At 53.1% G+C, this 18,706-nt stretch overlaps 2 protein-coding genes across 2 annotated transcripts; one reads left to right on the top strand and one right to left on the bottom strand.

Moving 5' to 3' along the window:
* Window positions 1–69: 69 nt before the first annotated feature.
* Window positions 70–8,509, bottom strand: SHMT1 (serine hydroxymethyltransferase 1). Its single transcript, XM_074918873.1, has 12 exons — window positions 8,463–8,509; window positions 6,131–6,254; window positions 5,440–5,585; window positions 5,021–5,136; window positions 4,771–4,931; window positions 4,547–4,628; window positions 3,211–3,423; window positions 2,818–2,934; window positions 2,329–2,451; window positions 1,472–1,588; window positions 1,197–1,307; window positions 70–833 (listed from the first exon to the last, which is right to left on the bottom strand). The coding sequence occupies exons 2-12, from the start codon at window positions 6,230–6,232 to the stop codon at window positions 664–666; spliced, it is 1,458 nt and encodes a 485-aa protein (XP_074774974.1). The 5' UTR covers window positions 6,233–6,254; window positions 8,463–8,509; the 3' UTR covers window positions 70–663.
* On the top strand, window positions 5,313–11,652 carry LOC141966694 (chemerin-like receptor 1). The gene is made up of 3 exons (XM_074919700.1): window positions 5,313–5,358; window positions 9,437–9,553; window positions 10,550–11,652. Exon 3 carries the CDS (start codon window positions 10,567–10,569, stop codon window positions 11,650–11,652), a length of 1,086 nt encoding a protein of 361 aa, XP_074775801.1. The 5' UTR covers window positions 5,313–5,358; window positions 9,437–9,553; window positions 10,550–10,566.
* The last annotated feature ends 7,054 nt before the right edge of the window (window positions 11,653–18,706 follow it).

The following is an 18,706-nucleotide window of genomic DNA, read 5'->3' as shown; positions in this document are numbered from 1 at the left end:
GTCGTGCTGTAGGTGTTACTGCACAAGAGTTTAACAGATGTTAACACCAAATGACTAGTCTGAGAAATGTACTTTTAAAAAAAAAAAATTATTTATTTGGGTTGAGATATTTTTGAAATACAAAAAAAAATATTTGGTTGTATTTTTTAAAGCTTATAATTCTTGTCATACATTGTGGTTAAATTCTTAATTTTACCGTGCTTATTAAAAAATGGTTCTACCTAAGCTTTGTGCTCAGACGTCTGAGAAATTACTGGAGATGCTGGCTAGGACAGGACGGTGAGCCCAGGAGGGCACGGGGGGCAAGGCTGGGCTTTGGCAAAGCCTGTGGAGGGGTGGCTCCCACCGAGGCAGGACCCCCTGTCCCTCCTGTCTGGGGGAGCATGGGCAGGCCTGCCTAAGCCTGCCTAAACCTCAGCTGTCGCTCCTGCTGCCAGCGAGCACAGGATCAGACCCAGCCCTGAGGCTGAGTTCACCTGTAACATTTAATGGTGAAAGGACCGGTTCCCCCCGCGGGGGGGCTGTGCTTAGGGGGTGTCCTGTGCCCGAACAGGAGGGGATAGGTGAGTAAGAGCTGAAGAAGGAGCCGCTGCTGTGGCGCAGCTGTGCTGGGAGAAGACACTGGGGTGTTGGTGAGCGTGGCACCATCCCTGGTGCTTCCCCTTACAGGACAGGCAGCCCCGGGAGCGGGAAGGCTGCGGCAAAGGCCTCCACCTCTTCCTTCAGGGCCTTCAGCTCCCCCCGGTATTTCTCCTCATCCAGTTTCTCCTTGAATTCCTTCAGCGTGGCCTTGGGGCTCATGTCCTTCTGCACGCGCAGCGTCAGCTCAATACCTGCCAGGACAGGGCAGGGGGGACACGCGTGGGTCAGCCCCCGCCGCTGCAGCACCCCTGCCTGCGCCTGCTCCCCGAGACACGCAGCAGGGTGGGAACGGGGCTGCGAGGGACCTGCTGCCCCAGTGTGGGACAATTGGAACTAGACTGGGAAAAGGTAAGAGCTTTAATCCTGGCTTTCAGTGGGGAGTGTTTGGCTGGTCCTGGCTGTGACCAGATGTTCTCTCCCACATCCAGATGTGCAGGCGGGAGGGTTACTCCTCGCTGTCACCAGCTGCTGGGGGAGTCACCCAGCTTGTGCCCTCTCACCCAGAGGAGCTGCCCTGGCCCCCAGTAACCCCGTGTGCACCCCCCGGGCCTCACCTCTGTGGATGTAGTGAGCCACCACGCGGAAATTGTCCTCCCGGAAGCCACGGGAGGTGAGAGCTGGCGTCCCAAACCGCAGGCCGCTGGGGCGCAGGGCGCTGATGTCACCTGCACCAGAACAAGTCATGCGTCACCAAAACCAAGTCCCTGAAACTCTGCATGTTTCCCAGTTCCTCAGGGGGGACTGTGAGCCCTGCAGGAAGCTCTGCACGGGCTATGGGAGAGCCCTGGCGTGCGGGGCTGGACATGGCAGAGCTCGTGGGATTCCTCACCAGGGCACGTGTTCTTGTTGCAGGCAATGGAGCAGATCTCCAGCACCCGCTCGGCCCGGCCACCGTCCGTGCCTCTGCTGCGCAGGTCCAGGAGGATGAGGTGGTTGTCGGAGCCCCCTGTGAAGAGAAGGGGGTTGTGGGGGGGGTTTATGTGTGGGATTGGGGTAATCGCTGCTCCCATGTGAAACTTCAGTGAAAAAGGCTTGGGACTGCAAAGGCTTGGGATTGCACCAGGGCCTGCCCCTGGTTTTGGGGGCAGAAGTGGGGCTGCCCTTGGGAAAGATCAGGGGGTTGGAGCAGCTCCCCTGTGAGGACAGGCTGAGTTGGGGGGTTCAGCTGGAGAAGAGAAGGCTCCGGGGAGACCTTAGAGCGGCCTCCCAGGGCTGAAAGGGGCTACAGGAAGGGGGGGGAGTGTCTATCATGGGTGTAGGGATAGGATTGGAGGGAACAGTCTTAAACTGAAAGAGGGGAGATTTAGATCAGATCTAAGGAAGAAATTCGTCCCTGTGAGGGTGGTGAGGCCCTGGCACAGGTTGCCCAGAGAAGCTGTGGCTGCCCCCTCCCTGGAAGGGTTCAAGGCCAGGTTGGACGGGGCTTTGGGCAACCTGGGCTAGTGGAAGGTGGCCCTGTCCAGGGCAGGGGGTTGAAACTAGATGGTCTTTAAGGTGCCTTCTAATCCAAACCATTCTGTGATCAGGAAGCGGGGCTGCTCAAAGCAGTTTTTCAGATACCCTGAGGAATTGTGACAGCAGAGCCCTCCCCATCACATCCATACAGGTGCTGCCCTCAGGGCCTGGCTCAGACCTTGGGCCATGCACAGGGATCAGCCCTGTCCTGCTGCCAAGACCCGTCCTCACCTGTGACGATGTCGTAGCCCAGCTCCATCAGCGCCGCTGACAGCGCTTTGCAGTTGGCGACCACCTGCTGCTGGTAGGCTTTGAACTCGGGCGTCATGGCCTGCCGCAGTGCCACAGCGATCCCTGGGGAGGAAGACAGACCCAGGGGGAGATTTTGGGGCTCCCACTGCGAAAGCTGGCTGGAGGTGTGTGACACCACCAGCAGACATCACCCTGAAAGCTGAGCAAACTGGCACAGTCCCTTCCCCTCACCAAGCTTGTGCCATGAGCTAAAAGGCAGGATGGGAATAGCCCAGCTGCTCCCTGGGCAATGCTGGATCAAACTGGCTGCTCCTTGCTGTGGCTATGATGGCTACCTCCAGGCTACAAGCCCCTCAGGGCAGCTGGAGCCCCCTGCACCGCTGCTGGGGGCCAGAGCCCAGCCAGGGTATCTTTGCCAGCTCCCTTTGCCATCCCAGAGCTGGCGGCCAGCCCAGCAGAGATGCATACCTGCGATGGCATGGTTGTGTGGGCCTCCCTGCAGCCCGGGGAAGACTGCCTGGTTGATGAGGCTCTCCAGGTTGTAGAGTGTTTCCTTGCCCGTTTTGGGGTCCACGCTGCGGGTGCCTGCGGGAGGAAAGGGCAGGGTTACTCAGGAAGCAGCTCAGCCTCCCTTCTCCCATGAGCTGATTTCCCTCTCTGGCCTCTCAGAGAAGAGATGGTGGTTGTTTCTCATCAAATCTGACCACAGTTAGCCCGGAGAAGCTCCCCAGATGCTCTCAAGGAGGCCCTGGAGCTTCCTGCCCTCCCTCCTTCCCAGCTGGAGCAGGACAGAGCTTTAACTTACAGCCCCCCAGCCCTGGGGGGAAAGGTTTCTCCCAGCTCCCCGACCCACTCAGGCACCTTTGCGGTAAAAGATCATGCCAGCCCTGCAGCCCCGCAAGGTCTTGTGGGTGGTGGTGGAGACGACATCGCAGTGGTCGAAGGGGGAAGGCACCACGCCGGCAGCCACCAGCCCGCTGATGTGAGCCATGTCGGCCATCAGATAGGCGCCGTTGGCATCAGCGATCTGCCGCATGCGGGCGTAGTCCAGGTTGCGGGAGTAGCAGCTGACGCCTGCAGGGAGATGAGACGTGGAGGGGACAGGAGCAGATGCCCAAGGACCTTGGGACAGAGCCAGATCCAGCTCTCCAATGGGGACAGTGCACAAGCTCCTGCCAGCATGGATGTGTTTGGGGGTGTCCCCCTGGCACAGCAGCCTCTGTGGGTGCCTTGTTGGAAGCGTGGGAAAAGCAAATCAGCAAAAAACCTGCAAAACACCCTTTTCCTTAATACATGGTGCCCAGAACAAACACAGGACAGGATGGAGATCAGTGTTGCCATGGCACCAAGGAAGAATGCAAAGTGAGGTGAAGGCTGTGCAGTCCCATTCTTTCACTTCTCTCAAGGGATATTTGACACAACTAGATGGATTTATCGCCTGCTCTTCTGCCTTTCTCAAGGAATGTTTTGCACAACTCTGTAGACATTATCTCCTGCTCTTCCTCTTTTCCCACAGCAACCATGCGCACCTTGCACCATGGAATGTGCCATGTCATTACTCAAGAAACAATGGGCTGACCACAGTCCCAGCCACTCACACATACACACTTCGACAAATACTACCCCGAGTTTGTATCTAACTTGAAGGGACGAAAATCCGGCACCAGATTGGAGGGACAGAGCGACAGGTTTGTTCTCCTCGCCCCCCTGCAGCAGGGATGCCTTTGGGTAAGATCTGTGCCCTCAGCTACTCTGAGTGATTACCAGGAATTAAGTGTGTGACTGGGATCATTTTTGTGTGTAGTGTTATAAAGGCAACCTGCAGTCTGTGCATTTATCATAGGCAATCTCAGAGAATCTGTAGATGTTGCATAGGAATAAACCGTCCTATTCGGGAACCAGACTGCTGCTCTTGAATGCTGCCAGACCTGCAGCACATGGGCTGTTTGTGCATCTGGTGTCAGGCCTATAATCACGGCCATAACTGCCATAGCTGTTAAGAGATAAGTCCAGCCACCCCTAGCCCCTCTAATCTCTGAGGACCAGCTAGAATGTGAGGGGATTTATCTCTTACCAAATTAAATTCATCACCTTAAATGCAACAGTGCCCTCAGGTTTACCAGGGTGCTACAGGTCTCTGGGAGCCACCTTCGCCCAGGTGTGTCACCAGGGAGGTTGGTAAGGGTCTGATTCTTACCTGCTATGATTAGCTTGGGGTGGAAGAGGCGGGCATTCTCCTCCAGCTGGTCATAGTCAATGTAACCGGTCTTGGGATTGACCTGGGGGAGGAGGAGGAGGGTTCAGCCACCTTGGTGTGGGTGAAGATCAGCTGCGGTGTCATCCTGCACGAGAGTGCTGAGACCCTGATGCCAGTTCTTATGACAACTGCGTCCTGGCTCTGGCTGGAGCAGCTCTTGTTACCTTGTAGGGCATGGACTCGAAAAAGAGAGAGGTGGCTGAGATCTTCTTTTTGTCCGTCATGAACCCGTGGGTGAGGTGGCCGCCGTCGGGCAGGTCCAGCCCCATGATCCTGCCGTGGGGCTCCACCAGGGCCGTGTACACCGCAAAGTTTGCAGGTGAGCCTGCAGCGAGAGCACACCGGGCCGGTTACAGGTGCCGGGATGGGTGGAGGCCGGTGCAGGCAGCCTGGCTCTCACGAGCACCCCGTTACCTGAGTAGGGCTGGACATTGACACCCCATTTCTGGGGGTCGAGCCGGTACGCCTGCAGTGCTCGCTTCTGGCACAGCCTTTCCAGCTCGTCTACGAACTCTGTCCCGCCGTAGTACCTGTCGGTAAAGGACAGGGCAGGGCTTAAAACTCATTACTCAGAACAGTCCCAGTGACCAAGCTGGGGACAAACCAGGGTGATACTGTGTTTGCAGCTGCTGCCAGGACAGCAGACATGACCCCACTGAGATTGTCCCATGCGTGGCCAAGGACAGAAGCTGAGAGGGTTGGATCCCTGGAGGAGCTTGGCTGCTGGTACCAGGACATCGCTTCCTCCTGAGGTGAGATTTGGCAGTGTGGGTGGTTCCCCTCCTGTTCCTGCGAGGGTTTGGGTTGGGTGGGACTTGGCCCCAGCCCCATACCTCTGTCCCGGGTAGCCCTCGGAGTATTTATTGTTCATGCAGGATCCCAGGGCCTCCAGGACCGCTCGGCTCGCAAAGTTTTCTGATGCAATTAACTCCAGCCCCAGCTTCTGCCGCTGCTTCTCCTTCTTAATAATGCTGTGCACCTTTGGGAGGGGAGAGAAACAGCTTCATCCATGCCAGCTCTGCACAGAGACATGGATGATCCCCCATAGGGGATGCACCCTTGGAGGGGGAGATGCTGATAGAGAGGGGTCTGGAAAGGTGCTGGAGAAGGGACATGAGATCCCTTCTAGGTACAGCTGATCTCAAACTATTCGTATGTCCAGTCACAGGCCATGTTTTGGGTTTCTACCTGCCAGAAAGCTGCCAGATAATTCAGCTGTCATTTGGGCTCAAGAGTCAAGGGCAGCTGTCACGTGGCCTGGTGGCCTGGCTGCTCTAGTGTGGACATTAGAGCTTCCAGCAGAGCAATAAATGCAAAGTTATGACCATGTTATCTGCAGATGGCTGGAGGATCCCTCCCTCTCCCTCTCTCGCTGCAGGCAGAGGACACAGAGGATGGATGGATCCCACAGCTCCCACCAGTCTCCCTGCCACATCCCTGGCTGGAGGAGGTCAGCAGCCCCACAGCTGTCCCAGGGGGGTGAACGGAGTGGCTACTGGGTAGGGGCCGGGAAGGGGCTCTCACCTCCGGGTCGTTGCTTTCGAGTGGCTCCATCACCATCTTGTTATGGGAGGCCCAGAGCTCCGCACTGGGGAGGCCCCGCTCACCCTGTGTTGACTTTGCCATCTCCTACTGGGTCCAAGGTCTCCTGGAAGAGGAGAGGGGTGGTGGTGGGGTGGTGGTGGGGCTGGGGGCCTCTGCCCTGCGTCCTGCTGCTCCCTGCCTCCTCCCCAAAAACACAGAGGGACCAGCCACAGTCTGGAGCCCACTGGATAAGGAAAACACAGACAACTGTCAGGCTTCCCCCGCTGATTTAAGACCAGTTCATTAATTATAGTGCTTTGATAACTTCTGATACGCTCCCATCACTGCCCTGCCTGGGCTCCCCCCACCCAGCTCTGCAGCGCCTGGCCAGACACTTGGGGACATGGTCAACCTGTGCATGTGTTGGAAGCATGAGAAAAGCAAAACAGCAAAAAACCTGCAAAACACCCTTTTCCTTAATACATGGTGCCCAGAACAAACACAGGACAGGATGGAGATCAGTGTTGCCATGGCACCAAGGAAGAATGCAAAGCGAGGTGAAGGCTGTGCAGTCCCATTCTTTCACTTCTCTCAAGGGATGTTTGACACAACTAGATGGATTTATCGCCTGCTCTTCTGCCTTTCTCAAGGAATGTTTTGCACAACTCTGAAAACATTATTTCCTGCTCTTCCTCTTTTCCCACAGCAACCATGCGCACCTTGCACCATGGAATGTGCCATGTCATTACTCAAGAAACAATGGGCTGACCACAGTCCCAGCCACTCACACATACACACTTCGACAAATACTACCCGAGTTTGTATCTAACTTGAAGGGACGAAAATCCAGCACCAGATTGGAGGGACAGAGCGACAGGTTTGTTCTCCTCGCCCCCCTGCAGCAGGGATGCCTTTGGGTAAGATTTGTGCCCTCAGCTACTCTGAGTGATTACCAGGAATTAAGTGTGTGACTGGGATCATTTTTGTGTGTAGTGTTATAAAGGCAACCTGCAGTCTGTGCATTTATCATAGGCAATCTCAGAGAATCTGTAGATGTTGCATAGGAATAAACCGTCCTATTCGGGAACCAGACTGCTGCTCTTGAATGCTGCCAGACCTGCAGCACATGGGCTGTTTGTGCATCTGGTGTCAGGCCTATAATCACGGCCATAACTGCCATAGCTGTTAAGAGACAAGTCCAGCCACCCCTAGCCCCTCTAATCTCTGAGGACCAGCTAGAATGTGAGGGGATTTATCTCTTACCAAATTAATTCATCACCTTAAATGCAACAGCATGGACCAAAGCATATCAGTACTGCAAGCTATGCCTTCCCTCTTGCTCCCACCTATCTGTGAGTCTTAGAGCTTCTAGGAAATGCTAGCAAATGGCCTCTTGGACAGAAGGATGTCTTATTAAAACTGCTGTTTAGTTTCAAGGGAAGTGATCACACCCCCAGATGTCAATTTTAATGCACATTGCATTCCCCAGCATGCTTAAACCTCCCAGCTGCTTTCCCTCATGCACAGCTGTGAGGGCAAACCTGCCCCAGACCCTAATAGAAGCAAGTGCAGCCTGTGGAGCTGAGCCCCGAGAGGCAGCAGCTCTGCCTCAGCTCCGTGGTGGCACATGTGATGCCCGGGGCTGGCAGCAGCCCCCCAGCCCCTTGATGCGACTGCTGCTAGCATTATAATGCAGAGCACAAGTTCCCAGGCAAGCATGACAGCCCAGCTTCTGCCTTGGCTGAAAACAATGCATCTTTTCACTCATTAACCCTGCAAGGCCAGCAAAGGGCCGTGAGCAGGTTATTAAGCAATCACATTTAGTTTGCTGGTGCCAGGCTACTGAAGTCCTTTTAGCATGGGCCTGCTGCGTGCTGCAGGGACACCCAGCCACCCTCCTGCCCTGAGCCTGGGCCCTCGGTGGCACGGAGGGAATCCCCACTGTCAGAAAAACAGGATTGGGATAAGGAAAGGGCAGGGTACAGTGCTCTGGCTTTGAGGAGGACGCACCCAGCGTGTGCTGCAAACCTGCAGAAGGCTCGAGGGGGTGCAGAACTACAGCCGTTCCCCACGCAGGCTGAGACACCCCCCCGTTTCCACCCTCGTGGGGGGACACCAGCTCGGCCCTGGCCATTCACCTCCTACGGGGACGAACCCCAGCCCTGAAGGCTCCATCCCCACCCGGCTCTGCACCCACCGCACCCCGGCTCCATCACCTCCCGCATCCCCCGCAGGCTCCCGCTGACGCGCTCCCCGTGCCCTGACGGGTGGTGGGGAAGCAGCGCTGCCTGCCCGGCCCCCGCCCCGCACGGCCCCTACTCGCCCACCGCACCGAAGCCCGGTCCCGGTCCCGCTCCGCCACCGCGCGGGAACTCGCGCGCCTAGCATAGACGGGTGAGACACGCCCCTCTCTGCATCTCGACCAATCAACGCCTCGCTCCGCCCCGGTAGGCCGGCGGCGGTGATGGACGAGGGGGGGAAAACAAGCCCCGACCAATCAGCGCCGCTCTCTTTCCCCTCCCCGCGCCCTATTGGCCCGCGTCGAGGCGGGGCTGGCGGCGCTGCCCGCACGTGGCGGTGGAGGCGCGGGTGTCCTTGGCCGGAGCTGGGGGCAGGGGGGGCGCTCCTCTGCTGTCACCCCTCCTCTGCCGTCACCCCTCTGCTGTCACCCCTCTGACACCACCCCTCCTTTGCTGTCACCCCGCTGCTGCCACACTTCTGCCGTCACCCCTCTCTTCTGTCACCCCTCCTCTGCCATCACCCCTCTGCCATCACCCCACAGCCCCAGCCCTCGCCTGCCATGTGCCTCGGGGGTGTGTGGGGGGGTCCTCACCCCCAGCCCAGGGGTCTCCCAGCACCCCACGGTGCCTCTTGCCTCCCCCATGAACCAGAGGACCAGATTCCCCCTGCCACCCCACACTGGGCCAGGAGTGCTTCCAGCTGCCACACAGACCCCAGGCTGCTGGCCAAAGCCAGGCCTCCAAGGCGAGCGGGCGTGCTGGGCCACAGCACCACTGCCGTGGGGAGCCCTGCCTGCCCCAGCCCCTGCCCTGGTGTGCCCAGGGGGGTGTCCAGGAGCTCGGGGCAGGGAAGGAAGCTGCCGCGGGGGAAGTAGCGGTACAGGCAGGATTTGGGCTGACTTTTCCTCATGCTTTGAATTCGAGTTAGCAGATGGGCTTGGGTAACCATCCCCAGGGAGCCTGCGCCCACTGGGGTGTCAGGGGTTAACTCAACGCATCACAAATTGAGGAACAAGATTTAGGGAATGAGGGATCCTACTAAATTCCTCGTGATCCCGAGGCACAGGAAAACGGGACGAGGCAGTATTGAGTCACCATGGAGAAGAGCAGTGTCTGGAAGGGAACTCAGCCAGGAGGTGAAACCACTGGCCGCGGGCAGAGTGGCAAAGGAGCTGCCGCCACGGTGAGTCCTGCGGGGTGCCGGGGCAGGCGAGGGGAATTGCAGGCACGTCGGGAGGGTGGTTTGTGGGTCATGGGTTGACACCAGGATACACCATAAGTACTGTTCTGCCATGAGAGTGTACCTCCCTGGAGGGTAATTGGAGCAGGAACAGTGTTTTACTCTTCATCAGTCTAGATGTTTTTTGCTGTCTTGTTGTTGGTCATCCAAAGAGGACTCGTCACAGCCGAGGGATCTGGGTTCCCATGGTTCTGCTGCGGGCTGATGCCAGCTTGCCGCTGTAGGCTGGTTTTGTTCTGACAGTGCCGACATCAGCAGCAAAACTTGGGCTGGTTCTGGCCGTGGCAGTTTCTGTGACATGCAGAGCGGTGGCAGGGTCATGTGGCTGCGTGCAGGGCACTGCTGCACGGGGAACACCATGCTGGGCAATGCCAGCCCTCTGCCCCACAGCACCTGGGGCTGCAGAAGCAGCTGCGAGCAGAAAATCTTCTTTATTATTATTATAATTCCTTTCCTGGCTTAAAATGTCTCTCGGGACAGCAGGCTGGCGGTCAGGGTGGGTGATGAGCTTTGTGGGGACCCAGGGACTTCCCATGGGGTGTGTAATTGGCTTTGCCGTGATGGATCCCTGCGTTTCCACTGGGAGCAGTGACACGCTGAGCTGCCCTCGCAGTGGCTGAGCTTCTGCTCAAATGTCTCCCCCTGCCCCGTGGTACTGCCCCTTCTGAGAGATGTTCAGGATCAGATCAGACCAAGACATCCACAGACTGTCCTCCTCCCTGTTCAATGGGGTCTTGCTCAGATGGCTTAAATTCCTTGTGCCTCAGAAATATTTATCTGCTGTTCTGAAGCCTTGAAGATGCTATAGAGAAGGAGAGTTGTTAAGTGGATATTCTGGCTTTGTATATACATTTTGTGTTCAGTTGCTAGCAAAGATTTTCATCTCCTCTGAGCCGTAGGAGCTGCAGGTAATTGTGGTGTGTGCTGTTATGATTTCAGGACTCAGTTTGCTGGTGATGGAGAGCGTCTCTTCCTCCCCTTCGCCCTTCTCTGCCAGTTCCCCCACTGTGCAGTCAGAGAACTCCACTGCCCATGACTTCTACTCCGGCCTCCAGAAGAGCATGCATGTCCTCTCCATGGTGGTGTACAGCATCGCCTGTTTGCTGGGGGTGACAGGGAATGGCCTTGTCATCTGGATCGCAGGCTTCAAGATGAAGAAGACGGTGAACTCCGTCTGGTTCCTCAACCTGGCTATTGCTGACTTCATCTTTACCTTTTTCCTGCCCCTCAGCATCGCCTACACCGCCCTGGGCTTCCACTGGCCGTTCGGGAAGCTCCTGTGCAAGCTGAACAGCACCATTGCCTTCCTCAACATGTTTGCTAGTGTCTTCCTCCTGACGGTCATCAGCATGGACCGCTGTGTTTCTGTGGTCTTTCCTGTCTGGTCTCACAACCGCAGGAGTCCGGAGCTGGCAGCCAGGATTGTGCTGGGGACCTGGGTCCTGGCTCTCCTCCTCAGCTCCCCGTACCTTGTCTTTCGGGACACAGTGGTCGGTTCCAGGAACATCACCAGCTGCTATAATAATTTTGCGCTGTCCGATGACTACTCATCCGAGGCAACACGGAGGCTGTGGAGGATGCGGCATAAAGCGATGATCATAACGCGATTCTTATGCGGGTTCCTCATCCCTTTCACAGTCATTCTCATCTGCTACAGCATCGTCGCTGTCAAGCTGAAAAGGCGGCAGTTAGCCAGCTCTGCGAAGCCATACAGAATTATCATTGCTGTCACAGTCTCTTTTTTTCTCTGCTATTTCCCCTATCACGTCTTCTCCTTGCTGGAAATATCCAAAAACTCCTCCAGTCATGAGATGAAGATGGCCCTTTACATAGGGATCCCCTTGGTTTCCAGTCTTGCTTTCTTCAACAGCTGCATCAACCCCATCCTGTATGTATTTTTGGGGCCGGATTTCAAGGAGAAGTTTCGCCAGTCCATCCTGTCGACCTTCGAAGGGGCCTTCAGTGAGGAGTCGGTCCTGGGCAGCCTGACCAGCAGGCGAAAGTCCAGGTCTGCTTCGGAAGCAGAGGTCCCAAGGGCCTGAGCAGGTGGTGGTGTGGAGAGGGCAGTTCTTTTCTCTGCAATTTCTCTCATTTCAGAGCTATAGTCGCAGGACTGGGTGCTGCAAAGGGCTGTGTATGCTAACAAAGTGTGATTTGATGTTTTGGAGGTATCTCAAACCTACTATCACTTCATATGTTACGGAAATTAAACAACCAGCTGGAGCTGCGGCAGAGTGGAAAGTCAAAGTATGTTTTGTTCCTTGTGCCATTTCCTCAGCTGCTTGGTTTCCCTGTGCCTTTTTGATCCCCTAAGGTCCATCATACCTGGCAAAATGTCTCCCTGGCTGGCTGTGCCGAGAGGGCAACCACAGCACCTCATCTTTGCTGGGGTTCCACCAGGGGGCAAAATCAGGTGCAGCTGCACCAGCGAGTACGGCTGTGCTGGCAGCGTACGGCTGTGCGGGAAGTGTACGGCTGTGCGGGAGGTGTACAGCTGTGCTGGCAGAGTATGGCTGTGCTGGCAGGGTACGGCTGTGCGGGAGGTGTACAGCTGCACCGCATTTCAGCTGTCCAGAGGAGAAAAGGAGGGAGAGAAGAGCTATTCCAGAAGTCTCCTATAATTAAATCAGTAAAGAAAATACAAAGATCTTTTCCCACATATCTTTGTCTGATGCATGGGCTGCTAAAGGTTAAGGAGAAAATAATTTTAAACAATCTAAGCAGCTTGAACATGCAGTGGGATCCATCCAGAGGCACTCTTACACATATTTTAAAGAAATAGGGTTAAATGAAATGGCTATATGTATTTTTGTAGGGTCTGGAGTAACTCGTAAGACGCACATCTTTTCTCTCCCCAGATGTGTGGCAGGACAAATTATTGGTTGTGCTCCAGTTAACTCAGGTTTGATGTATACAGCATAACTATTTCTGAGCAATGCTTGTCTGTGTGACATGTTTCTGGTCTGTAAATAGTGGAGATCTGACATTTTATACTGTTGGTGAACAAATATTAAACATCATTAAACTTATGTGAATTGTACATAGCCTGTTGTGTTGCCTGTGCGATAAAACACTTGTTGATCCAACCTGACTGAGCGTGCTCATCTTTAGTGATAGAACAACTAGATAAAAAGATCAAATATGCAGAATTTGGAAACTAATCACTGGCATTAGCAACTCTCAGGACTGAAGCAGACAGGACTCGATCTGGGCGCAAGGACTTGCCTGGGGCACTCTGTCTGTGCGGATCTGATAGCCAGCCCCGAGTTCTGGCACACTGGTGGGTTTCAGACCTTTTTGGTACATTTGAAAACCAGTGGTTTAGTGAAGAAAGGAGAGCAAGTGTGGCTGAGCTGGGTCAGGTCAAGTTTCACAATTGCAGACGCTCAAGATGAAGATGGTGGGAGCTTTCCTCCCAGACCTGATCAACCTCTAAACTGCTTTAGTTTTCAGAGTAGAAAATGTTGGTTGTGTAAAAGGGAACAGCAGCGTAGTGGTGCTGTTGTTCCCAGATGAATGAGCAGGTGACTGTATCACCCCTCCCTCTCCTAGCCTGCCCAATCTGCCTGTAAAATGGCCCAAAATACCATTTGTCCCCTTCATCCTGCCAGAAACCCCCTTGGAGCCTCACTGCTCCAACAGCTGGAAAATCTCTGACTCCCAGCCTGAACTTACATATTTACATGTGCTTCACTATTCTGCATGGATGACACTACTGGTGAGAGCTGTCACTTGAACATGTTAGGGATTAATTATGGGTTTGCAGGGCTATGCAATATTAAATGAAGGTCGTGATCCTGCAGGCATGTACTTAACCTTAAATTCATGCATAAACCTGCTGAGAACAGGGAATGTAACAAGACCATCCATATGTCAAGCATGAGTGAACAGAGAGATTTACCCTTTGCCACAAATTGCTGCCTGTCATCCAGATAAAACTGCAATGTTTGCTATGCAGCATGCAACTCCAGGGCTATTTACTTGCTCCTGGTGGTAAACTACAGCATCGATTGTCGTGTCAAGGTTGTGCAGAGCAGCGTTTGCTCTTTCTGGTTTTCCTTATCTGTTTGCAGAGCCCACGTAATTCCTTGTGACAAGAGAATCTGGGAGTGTTGGACAAAGGCCTTGGACTCCTGTTGTGCCCCTCTCCTCACCCTGGCACCCTTGAAGGTCAGGACTTGAAGTATTGACCTGGTTTGTGGTAGGAAAGAAAGCCATTTTCTGGGTCGGTTGGGCATCCAATGTGGGTACAGGATTTAAGTGCAGCAGGGTGGCTGGGTGATCCGAGGAATTACCACTGGAATACCAGTAGGTAATTAAGCTGCAGAGCACCATCTCCCCCTGGCATCCCAGCCAAGCGCAGCATGCCTTCCGCACAGCAGCTCTATTTCATTGGCTAACGCTGTCCAAATCCAGACCCGAGACCAACCTGTTCTCTCTCTCTCTTGCAATATCCCTCTCAGAAGTTACCTCCACTCCAAGTGGCACATTATTACACCTAAGCAAAATAGCATGGCTTTAAAAAGCTGAATGATTCCCTGTGTGATGGGGAAGGGACTGAGAAAGCTTTCGGACAGCCATTCCTGAGAACACTTGCCAAAATACAGTTGGGAGAAAAAAAGGGAGAAGCAAATGTTTTATCGATGGTAACAGCCATTGCTGTGTTACAGCGTCTGGGATAGTGATGGGTCTGACATCCCAGGTCTGAGCCCCAGCCTTTGTGCAATGAGAAACCGTGCTGACATCAATGCGGGGTCAGGCTGCCAAGGGACTGGTTCCAAGATAAATCTCCCACTGTATCAAGTTCCCTCATGTTCAGACTATCTCATTATCACAGTGATAATTTTGATAGTCACTCATTCCTAACTGGAAGGCAGGCTGTTCATTCTCTCTGATACTCATGTTTGTCATGTGCTTATCTAGAAAAGCTTGAATGAAAAAGAAAAAAAAAAAAAGAGGGAATTTTTTTTCCAAAGGCATGGAAACAATCCAAAGAGGTTGAACAACTCTTTTGGCAGCTGTGCCCCCCTCTGACGCAGCTCTGCTCTCAAGGCTACTTCGGATGAGATCAGGTGGGTGGAACAGCCTGAACCCCCCAGTATTTGCAGTGGTTGAGAAAGGTGCTGAACCCGCTGCCCCACTGGCGTGAGGCCTCATTGGTCCCGCGGAGGGGCTGACCCAACGGCCCCGCTCATACAAACAGCAGGCTGGGACGGACAGAGCCACCGGGGCGTGCGGGACTTAGGCTGCGCACGGGGGAGCCTTAGCTGAGAGAATCAGCAAGTTCTGACAGTCAAAACGTTTGGTATGAATTAGCAGAGCAGGGGGAGCAGTCTGATGAGGTCATTAGTACTTTGGTGTCAGGCAAGGGAAATATAGAATCACCAAAACTTCTTGGTGAAGAGCTCGGAAAGGCTTGGCAGGTGATTTTTGGCTAGAGGCTTTGTCACAGGTTGTGACTTCTGAGTGCAGAAACTGCGCTGGCTGGAGCTGTGGTCCACAGCTTCCCTCCAAGGAAGGTAGCAAGGGATGGTGATACTTCACTAGCCAGTGTAGGTGGGAAGAATTATGTCATGGGGCCAGTTTGGGTGAGGGATAACAGACCTCTATGCTGAAAAGACGCCTGGCAGAATCCAGTGACAGCCTGGCTGTGTCCTGCCCTGATTCAATCACCGGCCTAAGTGGCACTGGATCAGTGCTCCAGTTTTGGTCAGACTAGGGTCTAGCAGGATGGTAAGAACTTCTTATACCTTTAGTGCAAGAGAAGACAACTGCGGTGGTTTAACCTTGCTGAGGGACAAGCATGGTGTAACTGAGTCTTGTGACACAAGTGCTTCTGTAACGGGATCTTAGATGAGGAGGATGTGTGAAGAATCTCAAGGAGTTAAAGCCTGGGGTGAATCACAGCATGCAGTAGGTCCTTGACAGCAGTGGATTATTGCTGTGCTCGGCAGTTCTATGCTGTTTCAGCAAGCACCTAAGTCAGGGATCTTAGCAAGAGCTGTCGCTGCCTTGCTTTGGGGGAGAGAGTACAGCCTGTGACTTGAGAGCTGGGAGAAGCTGTAGAGATATCAGGGGGGAAACCAGCCAAGGAGAATGTGGCAAGTGGTAGCTGAAGAAGGTATTTGCTCCTTGCAACCTGGATGAGAGCATGGAAATAGAAACTGGTCTCAGAATAGTTAAAAGAAAAGAGGAAGAAGTGGGAACTGACAGCCTTGAAAGTACCAGCAGCATGATGGTGGGTGCAAATGAATGGGAGGGAAACTGCAGCAAGTGAGGGAGTTCTCATTAAGAAGAGCTTAGTGAGACAGTAAAAGCCTCTGTGAAAGCTAGCACTCCCCATGACTTTCCTCTGGTGAAACTTTCCTGGTGAGTAAAACCTTTAAGTGTTCCACTCCTGAGCTTGGGGAATTGATTTGTTAGATAAGGTCAAGCAGGAGACAGTGCACAGAGGTCTGACAGCAGGACAGCTTCCAGAGCTTGCTGCAATCAGGCAGGAAACAATACGGCCAGTTAGAAGACCAGTATTGGTAAAAAGCTTCTCTGTGAAGGAGGGGTATTGGTAATAGTGTTAGTAATGGTGCAGGCCAAACCTCACCCAGGTCTCCTATGCCTTTCTTGGTGTGGCAGTGGGGCGAGGGTGCCCCCTAGCCCAGGAGTTAACCCACTATTGCTGATCCAGGGTTGGTCCTGATTGGCACCAAACTGGGAAGGGATCTGGGTGCTCTCTGCTGGTTGTGCTTTGCTCCCTCCCTGCGCCTCTCCCAGCTTCTGCTTAGCTGTACAGCACAGGGTTGTATCTTTCTTTACACCCCCCAGTCTTATATCTGCGCAGCTGTATGCAAAGCACAGGAGCTTTTCTCCCATACCGAATTGTCATTTAATTTGCAAGCTTGCTCTGTAGTGGCCAGTGACTAACTCAAGCCCTTCCTGTACGTTCACTAAATGCCTGTACAGGCCATGATGCACGTGTACTCTCTGTTTGTAGAGTAACTGTATCTTAGTGCACTAAATGGCAAGTCACGCTAGGACCCAGGAGGTAGGACAGAGAGCAATGGGGTGTAGCTGTTCAAATTCCCTAAAATGATATGACTTCTCTGTCCAGTTCAACCACTTTTGTCTAAAGGTGAATCAAAGGGCAAACCGCATCTGTAAACAGAAGGTGATGGCTGTTAGCTGGATGTCACAAAGACTTTGCAGGACAGAACCGCACACAAACACAGCAAAGCAAAGCAAAGAGAATCTGTGGACAAAGCAAAAGGCGCTACTGCTGGTTCTTGTTTCGGAGCAGTGTTTCTTCAAACCCTCACCCTCTGATCCAGCTTGAGATGTTTGTCTGTGCAGTGACCTGTTAAACGCTGGATATTCCAACAAGCCTCTCGTCTCTTTGTTTGAAGGCTGGTTGGAGACAACCCCCGTGCCTGTGCTGGAGCTGATGCGGCAGATCTGTTAGTCATTGCAGACTGACCCGGAACTGAGAGCACGGTTAGAAACAGGAAAACAAACTGAACTCGGTGAATCTTTCAGTCAAAACTTCATGACTCAGGAGGAACAGGATTGTAACAAAATGGATTGGTGCTCATTTCCTGCAGATGGCCAAGCCACAGCTAGGCAGGAATATTTGATAAAACAATAAGAGAGTGCTATCTAATTACATAGCCCTTCATGTAGATGAGACATGTTCTCTGCTCCAGGGCTGTTTTTAAGGCACTTTGGTTCCCAGATGTGGGGAGTGCTGTTTTCCAGATCACTCCCAAGAAACTTATAAAATTACTCCTCCCTCCTGTGATTCAGAAATATATTTATAACTACTTTGAGTTCTGCTTCTTTATGTGGGTGATATCCACGCCCTCATGTCTGGAAATCAGACAGTCTCTCCCAAGGCAGTAAAGCTGGAGGCAGAGGAGGAGAGAGGTGGTAGCCTTGAGGCTGTGCTCAGTGTGGAGGTGGCTGTGGGCTGCAGAACCTCCCAGCAGGCTCAGAGGGGCTGTGCAGGGTAGAGGATGCTTTTGTGGTGCCTCACAGCACCAACTGTTGGAAAAGACCAAACCTGTTCATGGGGCTCCTTTAGGGTCAAATCAAAACACTTATTTGGTGTACCATGTCTGATAATGCTTGTTGTCAGGTGGTTTGGTAGGTGAGTTTTAACATCCACTTTTTTTTAAAAAAAAAAAAAAACACAAAACAAGCCAACCTGGCTGAGCAGTGATGGATGGAGCTCAGGAGATTGGATGACAGTGGCATTTGTCTTCTTTCAGGTGATGGATGCAGGCTGTTGTTCAGCCAAGCACTGGATGAGCAGTGCCCTTCACCTTGGCTGGACTAGATATGGGGTTTTTTTTCCACATCTCTGCTTGCCAGGGTTGCATCTGGGTTAAGAACAACAAATCTCTGTGAGCCAGTATATTCACACCCAGAAAATTTTCAGAATTCCTTAGATGACTGCTAATTGAATGACTGTAAATGAAATAGAATCCAGGTGGTCATCTTGAAGCAACTATTTGTTAAACTCTCAACATTCGGATAGTATATTGGAAAATTAACAAACCCCTCTCCCTTGGGAGCTGAGTTTTAAACTTACATTCCTCTGACGAGGAAAACAGAGGTGGGAAAGAAACTGATTTGCTCTAGGAAAACAAAGGCAGTAGCCTTATAAAAAGGAACAGAAGACAGAATCTTTTAGTTCCTGGTTCTGTGGTTTGCTTAAGCAATGTCAGGAATTTGGGGCAGCACGAATCAAATAGTCAGCAAATTCTGGGTGCCCTGGGGTATTGAGAAATGCTTCTGGGGGAGGCTGCTAATCGCATTATGGGTCAGCGCTTCACCATGTGTTGTTTCTAGCTGTTTTGCCCTAAACTGCTCTGCCATACCAGCCTGTAGTGAAATCCTGCGATGAACACTGATGCTAAGAGAAATCTCTGCTGCTCTGTGAAGAGGCTAACAAAAAGCCCCAAGCCCCCTTCCCCTTTGTCCTAAAATCCCCAAAATAAAACAAAAAAAGAACCTACTGGGGTCAGTGCCCCTGAATCATCTGTGGAAGCACCAGCTAGTAAGCAGAAAAATACATACTGAGAATGGTGGGGGTGGTGAGGTGTT

The sequence above is a fragment of the Athene noctua genome, chromosome 15, assembly GCF_965140245.1.
Source record: "Athene noctua chromosome 15, bAthNoc1.hap1.1, whole genome shotgun sequence".
Classification (NCBI taxonomy): Eukaryota; Metazoa; Chordata; class Aves; order Strigiformes; family Strigidae; genus Athene; species Athene noctua.
The sequence above is the reverse complement of the archived record's forward strand: the minus strand, read 5'-3'. Positions and strand labels throughout refer to the sequence as shown.

What these genes read in the sequence shown, in the direction of transcription:
- SHMT1 (XM_074918873.1), bottom strand. Translation starts at nt 6,232, where the DNA reads ATGGCAAAGTCAACACAGGGTGAGCGGGGCCTCCCCAGTGCGGAGCTC. An exon ending in CATGATCTTTTACCGCAAAG is followed by an intron (nt 2,935 to 3,210) that starts GTGCCTGAGTGG and finishes TTCCTCCCGCAG; the next exon opens with GCACCCGCAGCGTGGACCCC. An exon ending in ACACAACCATGCCATCGCAG is followed by an intron (nt 2,452 to 2,817) that starts GTATGCATCTCT and finishes CTTCCTCCCCAG; the next exon opens with GGATCGCTGTGGCACTGCGG.
- LOC141966694 (XM_074919700.1), top strand. Translation starts at nt 10,567, where the DNA reads ATGGAGAGCGTCTCTTCCTCCCCTTCGCCCTTCTCTGCCAGTTCCCCC.